This window comes from Ursus maritimus, unplaced genomic scaffold, assembly GCF_017311325.1.
Source record: "Ursus maritimus isolate PB19 unplaced genomic scaffold, ASM1731132v1 scaffold_21, whole genome shotgun sequence".
In the NCBI taxonomy this organism is placed as follows: Eukaryota; Metazoa; Chordata; class Mammalia; order Carnivora; family Ursidae; genus Ursus; species Ursus maritimus.
This window is the reverse complement of record NW_024424564.1, coordinates 15,919,357-15,941,572: the sequence shown is the minus strand read 5'-3', so window position 1 is coordinate 15,941,572 and position 22,216 is coordinate 15,919,357. Positions and strand designations below refer to the sequence as shown.

Here is a 22,216-nt window from a genome sequence, read left to right as displayed (position 1 = left end):
GTTTTTACTAATGAGGGCCAGTGGAGTGATTTAGAATCACCTAAATCAAGCACATTAATTTTGTAGTTTTAGAAGCTGAGACACACAGAAGCTGGGTTACTTACTGAAAGTCAGCTGTGGCAGCCTGAAAACAACGCTTATTTGTAGAAAAGTGGAAAGTAAAAATGAGTTTATTCTAGAGATAGGAAGTTAAACAGTTTTTTTATTAAGGGTGGTTTACTGCAACAACATATTTTTTTCTGAAATGTTCTAAAATTAGAAATAAGAAATAATACCCAACTATTAATTTTTTAAAAACCCCATATATGAACGAATTGTGGTTTTTTGTGGATTATATTAGTTCAAAATAACTAAATGAGGGTATTTATGCTTGACCCAAATGGCCATTATAGCGCTCAGTATTAGGACTGGTGAACTAACAATGAGAAAGAGAGATAGGTATCTGTTGCGTGAAGACACTGGCCAGTCAGGATACACAATAGAGTAGTAACCTGTGAAACAAACATAAAATATCCTCTTAAATGTGGTTTCTCAGAATGCAATAATATAATTCACATAGATCTTAATGGAACAATGAAAGATTTATGTACATACGTGTGACTTTGTCTCGCTTTGGGTTAGCTGTAAAGTCAGAAGAAAGAAAAAAATACGTACTGGTGAGGCTTTATTTTACTTTAAAAAGCCAAGTCTCTAATTATGACCATTAAGCGTTACTTTCACTTTCTTACAGTGTTTTTCAAACGTTGGTTTTTAAAGATTTTTTGTACTAACTATACTAACTTGACATTTTTAAATTGACCTTATATATAAACTTTTTATATACTATTACTATAAGTGGAAAATAATTTTACATACCATAACTAGCAGATAATAAATACAATTAAAATAACAAACTATTAGAATTTAAAAATAATAATTAGTAACAGTCAGCGTGAGCAATTTATTAAAATATTTTCCTGGAAATAGTTCCTGTGCTAGTTACACTTTTTCTTACATACACATTTTTTAAATGTTAAATATTCAGCTCTTGAATATTGAAAAAAATGTACATTCATGTACCAGCTAAAATCATCCCATGTATCATTAACATACCCAGCACATTATGCAAAACCATCTGATTTGGCCTCCGTGGGTATTTATTGAACCTGCCAACAGTACCTAAAGTGCCAGAAAGGAATTTTTTTCCTCCAATATTTGTCATAATTCGTCGGAGATGGAATCTGTTAAAAGCTCTATCCTCATGCACATTAGTATGTTTGACCTTTATTTTTCTTAAGGGCCCAGAGGCTTTTCGTTATTGGATCACAGGCTTCATTTTCTGAATTTTTATCCCACAAGATTTAGAGGCCAAGATCAAAAGCTAAAACTCCAGGAACTTTATTGTTGTCATTGTGAAGTTGTTACTAATTGTCTAGATTTTTAAAAAGAAGGAATATTTTTTAAGGAAACATGCATTCAAGTTAGTGCTTATTTGCCAGCCAGACTAGGGTATAAGTGAATTAGGCATAATTCCTACCTGTTTGGAATTTAGAATCCAGTGGGAAAGATATTTAACCAGTGGCATTAATTAAATTACTCCTTAAATAATTCAAAAATAATTCTCTCAGTTTTCACCACAGATTTTAAAGAAGCAGCATGGGGTTTGTTCATGGTCATAAAAATGTGAAATTTTGGGCACGAAGAAAACACCAAGAGTAAACTCAACATTTGGGAGTACAGGAAGGATGAATTTGTAGATAATAGGTAATATTTGTAATATTTACTGAGTGCTACTGTGTGCCAGGTTTTTGTTCTAAATATAAATATTTCTTTTTCTTTTTTCCTTAATCTGTTTTCATCAAACCTGTGAAGAGATACTGCCATCTACATTTTATTGTTGAGCAAATCTGTTCAGACAGTTGCCCAAGGTCACAGTGGTGGAACTGGAAATTGAACCCGGGCATACTGTTTGAAAAATGTGTGGCTTTAGCTCCTATGTTACACTGCCTAACTTGGAAAAAAAGAAAAAAAAGTAAGGTTTATAGTGTTGCAGCAACATGAAAGGAAAAATTCCGTTAATAAATTGATACTACAAGAAGAGATTTGTTACATAGTGGGTACGTGCTACTGAGTTCTTTTAACAAAACTGCTGTGAGTGAAGTGAGTGCTTGAAGCAGGGGAGAGATGGCTGGCTCAGAGAGCTGATCAAAAAGGTATGGCTGTACCTGGAATGAAGATGAGAAATGAGTGTTTACGAATCAGGAGTTTTTTTGATCTTGCTGAGATTAGCAGATCTTGGGTCTCTAGTTTCTATCCTCATAGTCATTTTTTGTTGTACTAATTAGAGCTAAATAAGAAAGATATTATTTCCTTCCTTAAATTTACCTTAAATGGATGTTCATTCCTCGGACAGTAAGCCATCAGTTTGATTGCTACCTGACGCCAACTTCCCTGAAAATAGCTATTAGGATAGAGCAAACATTTACATTCTTAACTCTGCAGAGAAGGTTTTCTAATTTCGAACACAGTGTATTATTCAAAAGAATATTTTCCTTTTACTCACTGCAGAGATTATCCAAACATTTGTCATCTTTGGGGCAGGCCGTGCAAGTAGATCCTTTTCTGTATGGCCTTTGGTAGGTTTGTCTATAAAGTAGAAAAAAGCTGTCCGTTAGGGGAGAGGTTTTTTTTCCTGGTAAAATTTACTGTGAATCTTTGACTAAATCTGTAGGATGGAAGTCCACAGATTCTAAGAGCGGGAAGTGGAAGCCTGTTAATATTTACAGAGTTCAGGGGCGCCTGGGTAGCACAGTCGTTAAGCATCTGCCTTCGGCTCAGGGCGTGATCCCAGCGTTCTGGGATCGAGCACCACATCAGGCTCCTCCGCTATGAGCCTGCTTCTTCCTCTCCCACTCCCCCTGCTTGTGTTCCCTCTCTCGCTGGCTGTCTCTCTCTCTGTCAAATAAATCTTTATAAAAAAATAAGTGCATAAAATAAAATTTGTAAGATTTCAAAGGAAACCAAGTAAGTTCAAATAGCTATCAAAATGTTAAAAATATTTTTGATAGAGCAATATGTGCTTCTCTGTTAAATATTAAATAAGGTCTAGCAAGAGGTCTAATGATGATAGTACCTTTAATGATAGATTACAACCATATTTTGAGATCTCTGCAGCAAGTGGAATGTGGTGATTTACGAAGAAGTACCAACACAGAGGCACATTACTGCTGACGTGACGGAATCGTTGTCTCTATACATAATGAAATGTTATTTTCAGTAGAGGTTAGTGAAAATAAAGATTTAGCTTTTTCTAATCCAAGTTCATGGACTCGACTTCCCTCCCCTAACACTATACCTTTACCTCCAAAGTTAAGGAGACATTACTTTTTATTAACACAGTGTTTCCAACACCAAATATATGTTCTAATCTTGTTTGGCTCCAAATTAATCTAGGTTGTTTCAGAAACTAAGTTTATCCTCATGCTTCGTTTACACTGTGGAAAATAGTCAAAGGAATATTCTGATAACAATTACAAAAGACCTCCAAAATACACATTAGTCATGGAGATATCATGCATTGTTAGCACAATACTCATTGAGTGGTCAAGTTCTAGAATATTTTTTAATAAGGTTTGTGCTGTTTGATTCTTTGTTGAATTGTGTATTCCAAACTATAAAGAAGAAGAAATTACTACTTCAAAACCAGGCTAAAGACAAGACAGTTGTGAATTCTAGGGAAATGGCAGAATTCATCCCGGGAGAAATATGCCACTGGAAAGGCCTGCATTTGTCTGGATAGGAACAATTGAGACCCAGGGCCCTAAAGTATTCTGTCCATAAAGAAGCAGGAAATTTTAGTGTTCCTCTGGTAGCCTGAGAGAATCAGGACCCTGGGACTGAGGAAGAGAAAAAACAGGTTTGTTTGTTTGTTTGTTTGTTTGTTTAAAGTAATTTCTGTGTCCAGCTGGGGCTCAAACAACCCCGAGACCAAGAGTCACAGGCTTTACTGACCTAGCCAGCGAGGTGCCCTGAGTAAAGAGAGATCTTTAAAGAAAAAGATAAATATGAGTAAGGGTCCTTAAGGCAGGGTACACTAGGTCCTGTAGTATCGATGGTCAGGGTTGTCATTTCCTCTTCCATGCTGTAATCCTCTCTTCCAGTAATCACGAGATAGCCTGGCTCTGAGGGGTCCAGGGGAATGAAGGGAGATTTGTGTTCATGTTTGAAAAATGAGGATCAGAATGACCTGAAGCAGCCAGGAGAAGGGGTCAAAACTGTTCTGGGCAATGACTGACTCCAGAGCTTGAGTTACAGGTGACGGGAGAATTAAGCACCCTTCACCCCACTCTTTGGAAATCTCAGAAATATGGGGAGGATATTATGTGGAATGGGGGCCTATGAGGAGAAAAACCAGCTCAGAAGGCAGTAGAAAATGAGGACATCCCTAACCGGTCTCTATGCTCCCCCTACCCCATGCCCTCCAGTCCATTTTCCACATCTCATACAGAATGATCCCCCCAATTTAAACAGGTCTTGTCTCTCCCTTGCTTATCCTTGGAGGATTCTTTTCGTGATGTGAATGCAGGTTAAATTTGCCATGGCCTACATGGCCCTACAAACTCTGAGCTGCCTCCTTCCCCCAGTTGCCTCTCATTCAGTGGTCCACGCACTCTGCTCTTCTGTCCATTCTTGAATCCTCGCCACAAAAGCTTTGCAGGTGTTTTCTGCGGCAGATCCGTTTGTGAAGTTCTTCACATGTCTGGTTCCTCTTCATGCCTACGCTCGAGTACATACATCATTTTTTCCAAATACGGTCCTGCCTATTGATAGAGTTGATTACGGTATCACTGGTATTTCCTTCATTACTCCTATCATCATGTGGCTATTTTATTTGTATTTTTATTGTCTCTCTGCCCTACAAATACAAATTCCATGGGAGCGGGGACTGTGGCTGGTTCTCCTTTGAAGCTCAGTAAACAAATACTTACTGAATAATTGAATTTATGAATTATTTGTATGAATAAATGAATGTTACTCTACAGAAGCATTATAACTGGTTATAAGTTTTACAACTTATTATTTAGAACTCAAAAGGCAAGTAAAGTGAGTTTATAAGTGAGGAGACGGCATTTGGGCCTCATCATAATGATAACTGTGAGTACTTCTCAAATAATCACCATTGCCGGGTATTACATATACCTGGTGTTTTGCCTAGCTTTCTCATGTAATTTTCATAGCTACTTGATAAGTAGTCAGTGCTTTTATTATCCTGATCTTTTGCAGAGGAAACTAAGGTTCAGAGAGATTAAGTAACTTGTCCAAAGTCACACAGTAAGTGAACCAAGGTGGTAGGTCTCAAGACCCCATATCTTAACCATTAAGCTATATAAATGTCATGAAAAGTCACCACTGATTGACTTAATGGCTTTGGCTGGTATTTCCTGGGTTTTCCCTATTTTCTGACTTTGGGATTTTAAGTCAAAGTTGTTCTCTTCTGAATGAATGACGCCTGATTTTAGTTCTTTCACTTCCACCTACACTCAAACTATCAAACATTCTTCTGAACATTACTTCAGGGAAAGAGAGAGAGGCTTCTAACAAATCTTTTGGAATCCCAAAGATTGGAAAAATCCAAACAAAATTCAAGGGCAACAAATTTTAAAAAAAATGTTGGGGTGCCTGAGTGGCTAAGTTGGCTTAGCGTCTGCCTTTGGCTCAGGTCATGATCCCAGGGTCCTAGGATCGAGCCCCGCATCAGGCTCCCTGCTCGGCAGAGGGCCTGCTTCTTTCTCTCTGCTGCCTGTTACTCCCCCTGCTTGTGCGTGCTCTCTCTCTCTGTCAAATAAATAAATAAAATCTTAAAAAAAAGTTATATATATGACAGAGAGTTAAAAGTTTTAAAATACAAACCACCATAAATCATTAAGAAAACCACTCTAATAGAAAAATGAGCAGACCATATGCTTCACAAAAGGAGGAATGTAAATAGGCAATCAGGTGAAATTTTATAATCACTAGTAGTCAAAGAGATGCAAAAGAAAATATGAGATAACACTTCATATCAAATTAGAAAATATAAAAAATGATAATACCCAATCCTAAGGAAGGAGTATAAATTGGTGTAAATAATAGTAGGGGATTATTTGGCCATATGCATTTTTAAAAACTTAAGATGTTCACTATTTCTAGGAATTGTAGGGAAATCGATGGGACCCAAGACTTCCATATAAGGTTGTGCATCAGATGCTAAAATGCAGAGAACAATCTAAGTCCTTCAGTAGGATGAGCTGTTGTGTCCATGTGGAGCACAGACTCAGAGGCCAGACAGCTCAGGTCACAGTCAGCTGTGACACAGTGACGTAAGAAATAGTGTCACCAATGGTGAAACCCTGGGCAGGCTACTCACCCCATCAGTACCTCAGTTTTCGTATCTGCTAAACAGGGATAGTAAGAGGACCCATCTCAAGACCTTTCATGAAAATTAAATAAGTTAATATGTGTGAAGCACTTCAAAAAGTGCTTAGTGGGACGCCTGGGTGGCTCAGAAAGTTAAGTGTCTGAGTCTGGTTTCAACTCAGGTCTTGATCTCATGGGTCGCAGAACGGAGCCCCACGTGGGGCTCTGTGCTCAGCGTGGAGTCTGCTTGAGATTCTCTCCCTCTGCCCCGCCCACCCAGCTCAAGCAAACTCTCTCTCTCTCTCTCAAATAAATAAATAAAATCTTTAAAAAAGTGCTTAGCATATAGTAAGCATTTTATAAGTATTACTCTATTTTTTTATGGTGAAAAAAGGTATGTTTTGATTTAACCAGCTGGGCTCAGTTAGATGATACCAATTTTTTTTTTTTAAAGATTTTATTTATTTGAGAGAGAGCACACGTGCCAGAGAGCACAAACAGAGAGGAGTGACAGAGGGAGAAGCAGACTCCCTGCTGAGCAGGGAGCCCCAAGCAAGGCTCCATCTCAGGGTCCCGGGATCATGACCTGTGCTGAAGGCAGACGCTTAACCGACTGAGCCACCCAGGTACCCTAGATGTACCCAATTTTGTTGGCGACATCCAAAGCATCATAGTCAGGAGCCACTGAAACACGTGCCTTCTTCTCTCCATCGAGTGTGATCAGGATGTTGACCTTGGCCACATCCATGTCGTAGAGCTTATTCACAGCCTGTTTGATCCGGTGTTTGTTGGCCTTGACAACCACAGTGAACACAAGTGTGTTGTTGTCTTCTGCTTTCTTCATGGCTGACTTGCTAAGTCAGGGGGAACTTGATGTGTCATAGTGGTCAAGCTTGTTTCCCCTGGGGGTGCTCTTTTGAAGATATTTGCGCTGCCTTGGGAGACACAGTGTCTTGGACCATTGGAAAGTAAGTGATGTGTGGATCTTTTTTTTTTTTTTTTTTTTGGTGACTGTGGACACCTTTCAGCACCGCCTTCTTGGCCTTCAAAGCCTTGGCTTTGGCTTTGAGAGGGGCAGAGGCTTCCTAGGTGAAATTCAACACCATCTTTGTGAAAGGGTACTTTCATTATTTTTCTAATTATTCGTATCATATTTAAAAATTTAATGACACAGAAAATGTTCATGGTATAATTTTACGTGAAAAATAACCTGCATTTCCGGTATGATCTCCATTTTCTCAATAATGTGTATGATGCATAAACACACATATATGTTTAAAGAAAGGTGGGGGGCATGTCATGGGTCTACCTTGTTTTCCAAAGGAAGAAAAATTGTATCCATTTCAAAACCAAAATGTTCAAAAGTAAATGAAATAAATTACATAAATTGAGAAATTTAATTCCGAGTTATTTCTGTTTTAAAAATTGTGCAAAACAGGTCTGCACACAGACACACACATATATTTAAAAAAAAAAAGTACCACGTGTTAATGGAGTAGATCTCTGGGTAGAGGAATTAATGGTAATATTAATTTTCTTTTTTACGCTTTCTTTATTATCCCAATTTTCTATAATGAAGATAAATACTTCTAAGGAGCGTTTTAAAAAATGTAGAAAGAGGGGCGCCTGGGTGGCACAGCGGTTAAGCGTCTGCCTTCGGCTCAGGGCGTGATCCCGGAGTTCTGGGATCGAGCCCCACATCAGGCTCCTCCGCTGTGAGCCTGCTTCTTCCTCTCCCACTCCCCCTGCTTGTGTTCCCTCTCTCACTGGCTGTCTCTATCTCTGTCAAATAAATAAATAAAATCTTTAAAAAAAAAAAATGTAGAAAGAGGCTGATTTGGTACTTACCCTGGTCCATAGTTGCATATGAAATGGGCTACGTCGGTAAAATGTTCCAGGCCAGCCACTGTGGAACAATGCTGCACTGCACAGCCAACTTTGTAACTGTCTGCCCAGACCACCTGAAAGAAAATAAGGGTTTGTAGCGGGAGGGAGACAATAAAGCGAACATTCGAGTGTGATTCATAAACACAGTGAGGTGTATTCACCCTAGTAGGTAGAGCCATTGCTACCAGGGAGCACGCAGGTGCTCAGAATTCAGTTGCAAACAAGACTTGGAATTGTTATTATCGGGGTGGGAGCCTGTGAAATAAACATATACACGATATTAAGATAATTTTTGGCACTTGAAATAAAATAGTGCTGGGGAGGAGGGGCTGAGCCTGGGTGTCCAGAGAAGGGGCCGTGGAGGCGGAGGCAGCACTGGGGATGAGTGCGCAGGAGACTTAAACGTGGGAGGGAGAGCCTTCTGTGCCCAGGGAGCAGAGGCCCAGAGGCCCCACGGTGGAACCAGCTTGGCTGCTGGAGTGGCAGAGAGCAGGCCAGCAGAGCTGGGATCCAGGTAACAGGGAGAATCGTTCGCACTGAGGTAAGAGGCAGAGGGGCAGGTCACAGGGAATCTGGTAGGCGAGTGAGCATAGACTCTTTTTCCCATCTCAGAAAGATCTCTTTGGTTGCTATGAAGTCAATGGACTGAGAAGAGCAAAGGAAGAAAGAGGGAGGGCATCTGGGAGGCTGGTTCAGTGGTACAATATGGACAAGATGGTGGCCCACACTTGGGTGGTGGTGGCATGTTCCTGGGAATCCATCAGCTTCAGCTAAAGCCGAAAGGATTTGCTTTTGCTTTGAGTGTGGCGGAAGTGGGAATTTGGGGCCTGAGCAACACTTCCAAGATGAGGAAAACCAGGGAAGGAAGAGGGTGGGTGGGAGCATGGACAGGGGTTCTGTTCAGGCCCAGTAACCTTTGAGATGCCTATGAGACATCCAAGTGCAGAGTGACTTTGCTGCTGAAAATGACCATCTAGAGATAGAAATCTGGAAGACACGGGACTAGATCATAGGCAAAGATGATAGATCAACAAGTAAATGAGAGCATGGGGTAAAGAGGAAAAGAAAATCAACCAGCAAAGCAGATTAAAAAGGAGTGCTGAGTGGCATAGGAGGGAAACCAAGGACAGAGGCAGGTCAGGGAGAGGGTCCTGTGCTGTGGCACCGGACCCCACGGTCGGAAGAGTTCCGTACTTGGTTTAGTTCAACACTGTCACGTATTTTCCCACATTTAGTGGCATTTTCCCCGATTTTTGAACAAGGGACGTTTCATTTTTCATGAAGCTCCACAAATTGTAGAGCTCATCTTAACCAAGAGTGTTTGATGTCACAGAAGCCTAAAGAAAAAAAATATTTTTAAGAGCTAGTGTCTGGAGATAAGCCAGCAGTTAAATGCACTGTTTTTACGGTGAGACCAAACTGCATGTTAAATTACTTACTCATTTTTTTCGAAAGCAATTTTGTGACAAGACCTGTGCCAAATACGGAGGATACAGAGGGAATGAGCGGGAGCCGGTGGGCGCCTTTACAAAACGTAGAGAAAAGCTGCCATGGGGCCTTTACGCAGGGGTGTGACTGTGGTGCGGGGGGAGCAGAGGGGGCTACCGAGTGTCCGGTGGGAGCCTGCTCTGACCTAGTGAGGTTAGCCGAAGCCCAGTGAGCTGTCGTAGCGTCAGAATTCTTCCAGAGAGAGCAGCTAACCCAAGATGGGAAAGGCTCACAGAACTGAGACACGGCTGGTGTCTTGGGTCAGAATCATTATGAACATCAGAAAAAGTTCAAGTTTGCTTTAAAAAAAAAAATCAGGGGCGCCTGGGTGGCACAGTCGTTAAGCGTCTGCATTCGGCTCAGGGCGTGATCCCGGCGTTCTGGGATCGAGTCCCACATCAGGCTCCTCCGCTAGGAGCCTGCTTCTTCCTCTCCCACTCCCCCTGCTGTGTTCCCTCTCTCGCTGGCTGTCTCTCTGTCACATAAATAAAAAACAAAATCAATGAAAACCACTCCTTGGGGAGAGAGTATAGAGGGAGGGGAGATGTGGATCAGAGTCTGTGCTTCTCCAAGGCTTAAAGGTGGGCTTGTGTGTGGGGGAGTGGCTAGGGAGGCTGATGGGGCAGGAGGGACGGGGTCAAAACAAGCGGGGGAGGGCTGCAGCTCTCTGCATTCTGTCCTCCGGTTTGGCAACTGTGGGAAGGCAGCTACTGCTCCCCCAGGGGAGGAGCGCTCTCCTTCAGCAAGGGACCGGGTTCTCGCCCTGATCAACGTAGGGGGGTTTCCCTTTCTCATCACACAGGAATCCCCTGCAGGGAACTGAGACCTTTAGCTCAGGGAGAGAGAGCCTGGCTTTATGGCCGTGAATCCTCAGGTTTGACCCTTGTACTTGCATTTTCCATCATTTTTGCATGCATTTACAAAGTTTTACATTTCTCTTCACCGTATCTCAAGGCGATTTCACCTGGGAAGCTTACATTAAAATGCAGGTTTCTGGGCCCCTCTCAGTCCTGCTGAATGTGAGTCACTGGGATTGTCCTTGAAATCTGTATTTTTTAAATTGAGCTATCATTGATACATAACATTACACGAGTTTCAGGTATATGACATAATGATTCAATATTTTTATACACTGTGAAATGATCACCATAATAAATCTAGTTAACATGTGTCAGAAAGAAAATCACAGGCCTGAAATGGCATCACTTATGCTAGGCCATTGTCACCGAACTGGGGCCTAAGGCCTCACCTAATTGCACTTTCAACCTGTCCCCGAAATGCAGTCAGGGACTTTCTGGTCAGTACCAATAAGCTAATCTGTCACAGGGACCTCTCCAAGCCCCGAAGGAAGATGAGGTAAACTGTCTAATAAGACCCCCTTCTCCCCAAAGGAAGATGACATCATTCGAAATAATCCTTTTTTCTGTTTCTGACTTTTTGTTCTGCCTTTAAAAACCTTTCCCTTTCTGTAGCCCTTTGGAGCTCCCCTCTACCTGCTGGCTGGGATGCTGCCTGATTCGTGAATTAGTTAATAAAGCCAATTAGATCTTTAACACATTACTTAGATGAATTTTTGTTATTTAACACATCCATCACCATGTAGTTACAATTTTTTTTTCTTGTGATGAGAACTTTTAAGATTTACTCTCTCAGCACCTTTCAAATAAATACTGCAGTATTGTTAACTGTGGCCAGTCAGCGTGCTGTCCATTCCATCCCTGGGCTTAGTTATTTTTATAACTGTAAGTTTGAGCCTTCGACCACATTCACCCATTTTGGCCCCCACCCCCACCCTAGCAACCACCAGTCTATTCTCTGTTTCTAAGAGATTGTTTTTGTGTAGATTCCACATTTAAGAAGGTATTTGTCTTTTTAGGGCCTGACTTCGTTCACTTAGCATAGTACCCTCCAGGTCCATCCATGTTGTTGCAAATGGCAGAATTTCTTCTTCAGGAAAATGTGTTACAGATATAGGAATATTATTCAGCCATAAAAAAGAAAAAAGAATCAAACGTATATGTTACCAAGTTCCTCAGGTGATTATTATGCACGCTAACTGGGTGCGACGTTGTCTGTGTTCTCCTTTTACTATCACCTTAGTAAAATCGTTTTATATTTTTTATTCTTTGGTCTCTGAGCACTTTCTTCAGGTGTTGTTTCATCTCAGGTATTCTTCATCTTTGGGCTTCCCACACATCTTTAATGCTTTATGCTCTTTCTTTTGTTCTACTGTCTTTTACTTTTCTGGTCTCTTTGTTTCCAAGGGTGTGCAATGTTAATTACCGTTCACTTTGTTTTAATTGGTCTCTCTCTCTTTTTTAAAGTCAGGTTGTAATTAACACACAGTGAAACCCATCCTTTTTAGGTGGACAGTCCCATGAATTCTGACAAACACAATTGTGTAGTTACCACCATATTCACGACCTAGAACATTTCCATTGCCCCCAAAAGTTCCCTTGTGCTCTTTTGTGGTTGGCTCTTCCCCCCATCCCCTGGCCCCTGACAATCACTAGTCTGTTTTTTGTCCCTATCATTTTGCTTTTTCCAGAATGTTATATAAATGGGATCAGTTTAAATATAGTTTTTCCACTCTGGCTTCTTGCACGAAGCCTAAGCATTTGAGACCCATTTGTACTGTTGGGCTCACTTCTTTACTGCACGGACGTCCCACAGTTTAGTCTCCATTCAAGCTGGTCTCTTCTAAAAGCTTTATGGGCATTCAGGTTCTGGGTTCAACATGTGGGCTCTGGGACTACAAAGACGGAGTTCATACTCCAGCTCAGCTACTCACTCTGTGGCCATGGCCTTAGCTTCCTTCACTATTTGGTGAGGATAACGTTCTCTATACCTTTCTAAAAAAACACTGCATCCGGGGAACCTACTGGGGGCACGCACGTCTCTCCTTTGGAGCTTCTGCCCCCTTCCCACCATCTTCTTTCCAGTCTCAGTATGAGTCCTTCTGACTCATTATCAGGCACTATTATCAAGAGTATGGTAATACAGCAACATATATAAAACCACGTAGAGAAACTGTGAAACATGTCCCACTTTCATTGGTTCAGTAGAAGTGTAAAAACAACGATTTGGGGAGGGTGGCAGTCCGGCAGGGATTAAAACCAAAACTGAGATGTATGGTGCCATCTAGTGGGCATTCTCAGCACTACCAAACCTAAGCCGCTGCCCCGCGTATATATTAAAGTCAAACTATTCCCAAGTTTTATAAAGGCGAACTGCCGGCAACAAAATATCTAATCTCCCATATTAATATACCACAATTCTTAGTGCAAATCTCTCTCTAGTGAAGACCGAGCTAAAGTGTTGACCTAATGTGTCAAGAAATACCACATCTTTATGAGTTAGTAATTGGATCTAAATCTATTGTCTTTACTCTGTACAACCACTGTTTCACCAGCCAAAATCTGAAAATAACTTGCTTTTTATTAATAGAAGATGAGGATAAGTGGGAGGTTATAATATCCACTTGAGGTAATTTCCAGCAAGAACTTAAAATGGCAACTGAGTAGTCTTGAATCTCCAGGTGAGATTTCTTACAAGATGAAAACATTGTATTTTAAAGTAAAGTCATCTTTAACCAGGCTGTCAAAATCTTCTTTCAATATAATTGGTAAAAAAAACAAAAACAAAAACAAAAAAATCCCAGCTCATGAAGGAGATCTAACCTTTGTTTAATGCCTACTAAGTACCAGCACTTTACTAGATAATTTATATAAATCCTATTATTTAATCCTCACCACATACCTGATAATCAGGATCCCAGCTCTTCTTCTTACTAGCTATGTGACACTGGGAAAACAGCTTTTTTTTTTTTTTTTTTTTTTTTTTTTAGTAGGCAAAGAACTTTATTCACCTTCTTTCAAACTTAATTCTGAGGCTTCTTCCCCTTAATTAGCTGCAAAGAATGAATTGAATCTAAGCAAAAACTGAAAAGAGCTGCAGTGTCCAAGAGGCTTGGGCTTAAAAAATATTACAGAGCCATGAAAAAAGGATGAAATGATGAAAAAATATTTCATCAGGTCCATGAACAAATTTTTAAAAAACAGTCATACAACAGCAGCTCCCAGTAACTTTAAGTTTTATCTTCTTCAGAAGATGACTCAGGTCAGTTTGCTTCATTCTTGGAAACTTCATCAAAATTCCACAAGACCCAGGGGCGCCTGGGTGGCCCATGGTTAAGCGTCTGCCTTCCACTCCGGTCATGATCTGCAGGGTGCTGGGATCGAGCCCCCCACTGGGCTCCAGCTCAGTGCGGAGTCTGCTTCTCCCTCTCCCTCTCCCCCTGCTCCTGCTCTCTCTTTCTCTGTCAGATGAATAAATCAAATCTTAAAACAAAAATCCACAAGATCTGGAACTTCCTCCTCCTGCTCCTAGACGGTGCGGGCAGAGCGTCAGCCAGTCTTCCGGAACAGGCGGCCTGTGGGCACCAGGTGGGTTGAAGCCGCTGGGGAGCATTGCTGTCCCCGGCTCTGTCTCCGCTCGGCGCGTGAGGGCGAAAGTGTTCGCTGCCAGGGATGCCCGAACCTTTGGGGTGTGAAAGTGGATCACGGCTCCTTGGTTTGTGAACATAGTCACTTCTTCAAGCCGGAGATATTGTTTGCCCCTAACTTCAAGGAGACCCGAAGTTCATGATCCTCTGCGGCAGCCGTTCCCTGCGCCCCCTTCTTTCGGTGGGCAGCTCCCTCCCCAGCAGGGCGCGTGCGCTTCTCCTGGTTCGCGCTATTTTCTTTCCTCTCGCTGGAGCCGCAACGGGACCCTGCGGCGGGACTGGGGCTGGCGCTCGGGGGCTCTCCCGCACACCCGCTGAGACTGGGTGCACACGGGCGAGGACGCAAATCTAGGAAAACCGCTTCTTCGTCTCCCTGAGGCCCGTTGACTCATCTGTGGATGACTGCGGCTCTGACGGCTTTGTGGTGAGATTCCAGTGAGATCTTCAACGACAGAGAGGTGCCAGGCTCACTTAGAAGTGGTTGCTGCTGCCGCGATATCGCACCCAGGGGGTCCCTGGACTTCCTCTCCAGGATAAGGCTTGCTCTTCAGAATTGGGGGTAGCATGTAGTGGTCTCAGAGAGAACAGGCTAGGATCACTCCGCGTGAGCTGGGACACCTGGATGCAAAGCAATGTGTTTTCTCCTGTCCAAAATGTGAGCCCTGCTTTTTTTGTCCTAGCTGTAAGGGGAAAATGTACAAGTAAGCTCAGCTAATTTGGGGAGGGCTATCTCTGAAATCTCAGGTCTAGAAGACTTAAAATCAACTTTCCTCCTCGTGTTTTTAGTCCCCGGAATGGCGGACATGGAGTGTGTTGACTTCCATGATTTAGGAGTCTGTGGTCAATTTAACAGTCCTTTGATCTTCAGATCCCTGGTGTGGCGAGTGGTGAGCTACTAGCCATTCTTCCGAAGTACAAAGCTCATTTGTATCCACTGGACACCTCGTTAATTTTGCCTGGAGTTCTCTTCCTTTTCCTTTCCATTTGATAAACTCTCACTTAGTTTCCAAGAACCAACTGATAAGCCTCCTGCTGCGTGGACAACTCCTATTTCTCCGTACCTCCCCTTGGCCAGATACGTTGCTGTGTCTTCTTTACCCACGTGGCACCTCGTCAGTTTCTCCACATTTCACCAACCATGCGCTGTATTACATCTGCTTACACACATGTCTCTCCCCAAAAAGGTCACCTCCTAAGGGTCAGGGGCCATTGCCATCTGTGTCCCTCATTCCCTACCCCATGCAGCATTTCTCCTCTTTTTACCTTTCTTTTTTTTTTAAGATTTTATTTATTTATGTGACAGAGAGACAGCCAGCGAGAGAGGGAACATAGCAGGGGAGTGGGAGAGGAAGAAGCAGGCTCCCAGCAGAGAAGCCCGATGTGGGGCTCGATCCCAGAACGCCAGGATCACAGCCTGAGCCGAAGGCAGACGCTTAACGACTGTGCTACCCAGGCGCCCCTCATTTTAACTTCTTGGCGATTGTACTCCTAGATAATATGGTAGGACATAAGCTGTTGGCCCAGGCTCTGTTTGGCAGGAATCTGTACGAAGATATAGGACCAGGGAGTGCCTTACAATAGTGCTTCGTGCAGCGTAGAAGCTTACGCACAGACTGAATGGGAGTCCGTCCCCTCAAACTGACCATTATTTTTGGACATTTAAACAGTGTAACGTTTAATGGTTCCAGCTACCACTTGTAGACAACCTGAAGTTAGCTTTCTGGCCCTTGAGGACTTGTGGGATTCTGGTGGAATCGATTTTCTGGTTACAATTTTTTGTGAACATAAGCCAAGATGAATGGTTTATGGGATAAGTCTAGGGGAAACCTTATTTATATTTTCAAGAAAGAGACCAATGCTACTGGTGGTTTCATAACTCCTCCTTGTTGATAATAATCCTGAGGTGAAAATGTCACTGAAATCTGCCCTTCCTGTCACATCATAATAATACATAGCGATGTCGGCCTTGTTTTACCTGTACCCACACCAGTGAGACCAGAGGCTCTATAAGGCTGAACGGCACAGAGTTTTCCCAACATTTTGCTCTTTAAAAACACCTAGTAGTCCACATTAACTACCTTGTTAGAAATGTTTTTGCCCTCATCCCTCATTTCAACACATTTTTGTACATTAGAACCAGTCAGACATGGGGTCAGCACCTTTAGTTATTGGCTTGACAAAAACTGCCAGGAAACAAAAGTAAATAAATGAAATGTGGCCGGGGCAGGGAGGCAGCAGATAAGTAGACCATAGATGATGCTTCCCGAGGGGTTTGTTTCCACATGTTGCAAACATGTTTAAAAAAACAAATCTCAGTGGGACCCTCTGAATGTGGCCACTGGGACTAAATATGGTACTTTGGGGGAGAGGGGAATTTATACAAGCTTACATGCTGGCCTCTCCTCTGTTGTTTCTCTTGTCGTCCTCGTGGGACACATCGTAGGCTCTCCACCCGCGCTTGGAGGAATGGGAGGATATGGAATTGAAGCTTCTGTTGGAGATGCTGATTTCTCCCAATTTTAGAGCCCCAAATCAAGGGCCTCCAATTCCCTAGAGGACTCATCCCTGAAAATCCATTCACTCATCACATCCTCTGATGGCTCTCACATGGAGTAAAGTCCCCCAGGGGGGTTGCTGTTGTCGAACATCCGAAGTCTGTCCAGATCGCTGAGCCTCACTTTTAGGTTGACTCACATAACTGACCTCTTCAGGCACTACCTCCCCTGCTATGGAAGTTTGCTCCATTTATTTATTTTTAAAGGAAGCTTGCAACCCCTACTCTTTCATATTTACAGGTGCACCGGCTTACTATATACTTTCTTAACACCAGATTCCAGTTTTCTTTTTTACCCTTGAAAAGAGGGTTTCACGAGAATATAGGGAAGACACTTACCTGAGTGTAATGGCCACAGACCTTGCTGCATCTCTGAGTCTCGAAGTCGTAGTACTGAATTTCACTGTGCCAGTTTGTGATGGCTGAAGACACAGAGAATATGGATAAAGATCCAGTCCAGATGTTTTCTCCCACTGAAGTGAAATTTGGGTGCAGCTTGTTCGACCCCAGCTGTCCATTGTGGGCAAACCGACAGTTTTTTGCCCATGCTTTTGCAATTCGGGCTAGTGCGGGGTCCCAAGTCTGCCAAAAGAAACATTATACAATAAGAGGGTCAGGAATGAAAATTGGATTTTGGAAAGATCTTCCAACGACAGCGAGGAAAGAGAGTTGAAGAGGGATCCGCGTAGACACTGGAAGATGAGAAAGCTGGTGATCAGAGGGTTCCTCAGCCTCCTACAGTTAACGAGAGAACAGAAAGCCCTCGCACGTCGTAGAGTACGAATTATACCTCTTGCACAACTCTCAAGCCCTGAAGGCTGTAAGTCGGCATCACCAAATCTGCAGAGAATCAGGAAATGTTGCAGGCCACTGCACCCCCCTCACTGATGAACCGCACCCTGGCCCTTTAAAACTCTCCTGGCGGGGCAGAGAGCGTGGGGCTGGATTTTGGACCACAGTCTGCCTCCTCCCCAGTTGGCCAGCCTCCTGAATAAAGCTCCTATTCCTTCCCATTCAAGAGGAATGAAAACTGTTACCAAACAATGTCACTGGAGTGAGCAGAGTGAGAATTTGAAAGGGGCATGAGGCGTGATGAGGGTGATGAGGGAACTAGAGAAGGAACCACTGCACGGGGGTCCTCAGCTAAGTGGGGTCTTCGCTACAGCAGAGGGCCGGTGGGAAACTTGTGGAATTCGGCAACTACATGAGGGACACAGATCAACATTTCACTGTGGGCCGATTACGTGCAGAATATTGTATGCTTTGTTTCATGTACTTTATATAATTTAATAAACACAATAGGCCCCACCCTAAGGAGCCCAGGAATGTTAAAATCCAGCTCACAGCCAAGCTGGGACTCCAACCCAAGCCTGACTGATTCAAAATCGTATCCTTTCCTGAGATGCCGTGCTGCCTTCCTCGAGAAAGCCAATACTTTGCCAGCAGCCAAAAAAGAAAACCAAAAACAAAAACAAAAAAACAAAACAAAAGACCACCCCCCCCCAAAACCAAAACAAAACCCAACAACTTAGAGACAAAATAAACAAAAAAAACCTTCAAAAATTAGCAGGGAAGAAAGTGACAAAAACAATGTAAAATCTATCTATGACCAGAGGAGAAGAAGTATCTAAAAAGAAAAGTAAAAGGTACTTGCCAAGCTTCCTTGCTAGAGATGAGTCAACAGATACACCGGATTTGCTTTCATCACAGATCACGAATTTACTGCACACGTTACTCACGATGAAAAAAGAGCGTTCCGGATTAGCAAGGACTTACCGCCCAGGTCAGTACACATTCGTTGTTTTTTACTTACTTATGCCATGAATACTGCCCTTTTCCTTACCATGTACAGCATAGCACTGGCCGTTGGAGTCACCTCTGACCGGAACTTGTTATGAATTCGAACACAGTCTTTGATGAAATCTTCATTTTCGACATCTGGCAAACTGTTTGCTCTATATTCCTGACTGGGAACTACAGAAATGATCCAAGCTGTCATAGCAAGTGTGACTCGCATGCTGGGTGTGCCTGGCATGGAGCCCCGGGGGGCTGGACGCCAGAGCCACCGCTGCTCCTGACGTGTGTGCCGCTCTGTTTTCCTGACTTCAGTCTCGAGAGAAAAAAAAAAAAAGAAAAGCAGACCATGAGTTCATCACAAGTTTAAAGAAATGGGTTTCTCCATATATGGTTTGCCGCCACTTTGGGGCTTTTAACCCCGTCTTTGCAGTGGTTCTCAGTAACGTATTTCTTACTTCCCTAAGCGTCTTGCAAAATGCTTTTCAAAAGCTTTTTAAGAGTCGTATCAGTTGGAATATCTGGCTAACATCTTAACTTGACAGAATTCTTTCAGGATGGTGTGTGTGTGTGTGTGTGTGTGTGTGTGTGACCAAGGGAAACAGAGGGCAGAGAGAGAGAAATGGGAGAGAGACCACTCACCTCCATTTCACATTTTAGTTTAAGTTCTGGTCCTCCCTGGCTGTAAGACCTTGGACAAGTTACCAAGCTGTCATCCTCAGCTGCCTGTTTCCTGAATGAGGCAAATCAACCTTTTTCTAGCCCCTTAATCAGAGAGGATTTGGGAGAATCCAATGAACTAGCTGCTATATTAACACATATTAAATTTCTGCCGCGGGTATTCAGTTTCGTAATATGAGATAAACACCGCCCTCCAGGAGTTCAGAGAAGTAGGAGCTGTGAGATGGTGGTGACAAGGACAGGGACAATTGAAGGTTTAGGTAGAAGGCGGCACTCAGGGCTAAGGATGCACAGAGGATGCTTAATCCATTCTTGGAAGGGTCGAAATGGCTTCCAGCAACAGCAGTGGGGCCTTTGCTGAGCTGGAATCAGACTGGTGTTGATCAAGTGAAAAAAAGGTAAGGAGGTGAAGAGAACTGGGGGGGACAGGGATCACATATCTAATGCAAGCAGGCCAGGTCCAGGTACCTAGAGAGGGTTTCAGAGGACCAGCCAAGAGGTCCTTGGCTTAAAGAAGGATGGAAATCAGACATGAGCCAGCAGGAGGTGAAAGTAGAGTTTATTGAAGATATATATATATATATATAAGTGCCCCATCTCTTTGTCCCTTACAAGGACATATGTAGAGGACGGGCTGGCTCAGCATATGCCAACTCTTGATCTCGAGATTGTGAGTTCAAGCCCCACATTGAGCATGGAACCTACTTAAAAAATAATAATAATTAAGGAGGACATATGTTATTTGCATTACAAAGCATGTGTAGAGTGGGGAGGGGGTCTGGTCCTAGCAACAATAGAAGCTGGAAAAAAACAGCCCCCCCCCCAGCCACACCATGGGATCCCTTCAGTTTCCCTGTTTCATATCCAGCTGTGAAGTTGAAAACATGAAGTCATGTCTAGAATAGAGAAAGAGCCACTGCACGTTGTCTCTTTCTATAGAGATGGTCTTCAAGAATGGCTGGTAGGAAACATGGTACCCCATCTCATGGAATTTAGAATCCAAGTGGGATTTTCATGACAGGGAGAGAGGTAAGAGTCAGATTGGGGAGAACTTCTGGATTCTGGCAGTGATTTGGGTTTTATCACAAACTGAATGGAAAGTTATAGAAGGGTTTTTTAGCTGTAGTTGGGGTGTGATCTGGTTTTAGAACACACCAGTGTTTTAGAAAATCAAGAGATACGGTGAATGCACTAGGCTTGGGGGGGATTACTTTCAATGGAAATTATTTTTTTCTTTTTCTTTTCCTTTTTTTTTTCTTTTCTAAGATTTTATTTATTTATTTGTCAGGGTGAGAAAGAGAGAGCACAAGCAGGGGGAGCAGCAGGCAGAGGGAGAGGCAGGCTCTTCAATGAGCAACGAGCCCGATGTGGGACTCCATCCCAGGAGGCTGGGATTATGAGGTAGCCAAAGGCTGACGCTTAACCGACTGAGCCACCCAGGCATCCCTTTAAAGGAAATTCTTAAAAGGAAACATTACAGAACTCTAACGTGGAATTATTGCCCCACCCCCACCCCATAACCCCACAAAGTACTATAAAATCTCAGTAGTGTCCAGGCTGCCTAATTTGTACTAGCATTCCTTTCCATTCTATTGACCTAAGACCCCCAGTCTAGGGCTCAGAGGCAATCTTTTGATCAAGGTAGTGATTGATAGTCAACAGTGAGACCTTCCTGCAGCTTGAGGTGGGAGGCAGGCCTGGTGCTGCTTCCCACCTTCTTGTGAGTCTGTGAGCTGGATTGTCTGAATTTTGAGCACCAGAACTAGAAAAATAAAACTTTGCAAACAAGGAAATTCAGAGACATTTTATGATTGCCGTACAATCTCCATTGTATACGTACAACTTCCAAGAGTAAGCCATATTATCTTGGTATTGTAATGAACTAATTCAATCAATTTTTTCTCTAATTTCTTGAAAATAACAAGCAAAAGGGAAAGTCTGCCATTACTGAGACTATTTTTACATTATTATGCAGAGTAGATTAGCTCCTCGGAGCTAAACCTTTCAAAGTTCCTAATTTTCACAACAAAAACATTTCCACAGCAAAAGCCCACAGAAGTGGTTTACTCAGAACAGGAACTTGAGTTAGGAGCAAATACAAGCCTCCACTTCTTTTCAAGAAGGCTTACAACTTTGCTGTCTTTCCTGTCTTTACTGGGTCTTTTCCATGGTCTCCTTGAAAAGTATGTATGTATGTTAAAAAGAGATTTTTCAGTGTTTATCTCTGAATGGTGGCAGTTTAGATTTTTTTCCTTATTCTTTTCTGTATTGTGGAAATGTTTTTACAGTGAGCATATAATATCTTTTTTAATCAGAAAGAGAAACTAAAACATTTTTACTTTGGAGAACCACGGGGTCTTTATAATCATACACAAATTACCACGTGCACACTGCTGATAAACCCATGCATAGATAAAAGACGAAAGGCTTGTCAGTGAATGATGAGGTAGGGCTCTCTATCCCAGCATGCTTTACTCAGGTACCTTCTAAAAAAACACAACAGTTTGGATAGCTGGAGATAACTGTATATATTATGGGAAAGATCTCACCCTTGCTGTGGTGTTCTTGACACTTTTTTTCTTTTTAGATCCATGATGAACTTTCTTATTTCTTGGGGAGAAATAGTGTAGAATTCCCTATATCCCTATATGTCCCTAATTAGATTCTGTAACTATTTCGGTTTCAAGAGGCTCTAGTCACCTACTACACTGAGGATGGGGTGGGTGTGGATGGACAAAGGGAAAGGGTCCAGAAAGGGGGAAGGACTATAATATTTATGAACCTAACACAAACACGACGGGTTATATCGTCTGTGTGATAATACCTCACACAATAATAACTTGGTATAAGCCAGTTGCATGGATGCGGGTGTGTACAAGTTAACTCTAATCCATATCCTAGGGACCATTAGTTAGCACGGAAGGACACTGATC

General features: G+C 42.6%; 1 protein-coding gene and 1 pseudogene across 2 annotated transcripts; both read right to left on the bottom strand.

Moving 5' to 3' along the window:
* Positions 1–184: 184 nt before the first annotated feature.
* On the bottom strand, positions 185–18,918 carry GLIPR1 (GLI pathogenesis related 1). Of its 2 annotated transcripts, XR_566732.2 has the most exons (7): positions 18,652–18,918; positions 17,148–17,390; positions 8,224–8,336; positions 2,543–2,625; positions 2,365–2,440; positions 595–621; positions 369–491 (listed from the first exon to the last, which is right to left on the bottom strand). XR_566732.2 is itself a non-coding variant. In XM_008684314.2 (6 exons), the coding sequence occupies exons 1-6, from the start codon at positions 18,841–18,843 to the stop codon at positions 337–339; spliced, it is 813 nt and encodes a 270-aa protein (XP_008682536.2). In that variant the 5' UTR covers positions 18,844–18,918; the 3' UTR covers positions 185–336. The 2 variants fall into 2 exon arrangements, 1 of the variants encoding a protein (XP_008682536.2); XM_008684314.2 differs by lacking the exon at positions 2,365–2,440 and having other exon boundaries at positions 185–491.
* LOC121104463 lies at positions 5,815–7,609 on the bottom strand (annotated as a pseudogene).
* Positions 18,919–22,216: the final 3,298 nt, after the last annotated feature.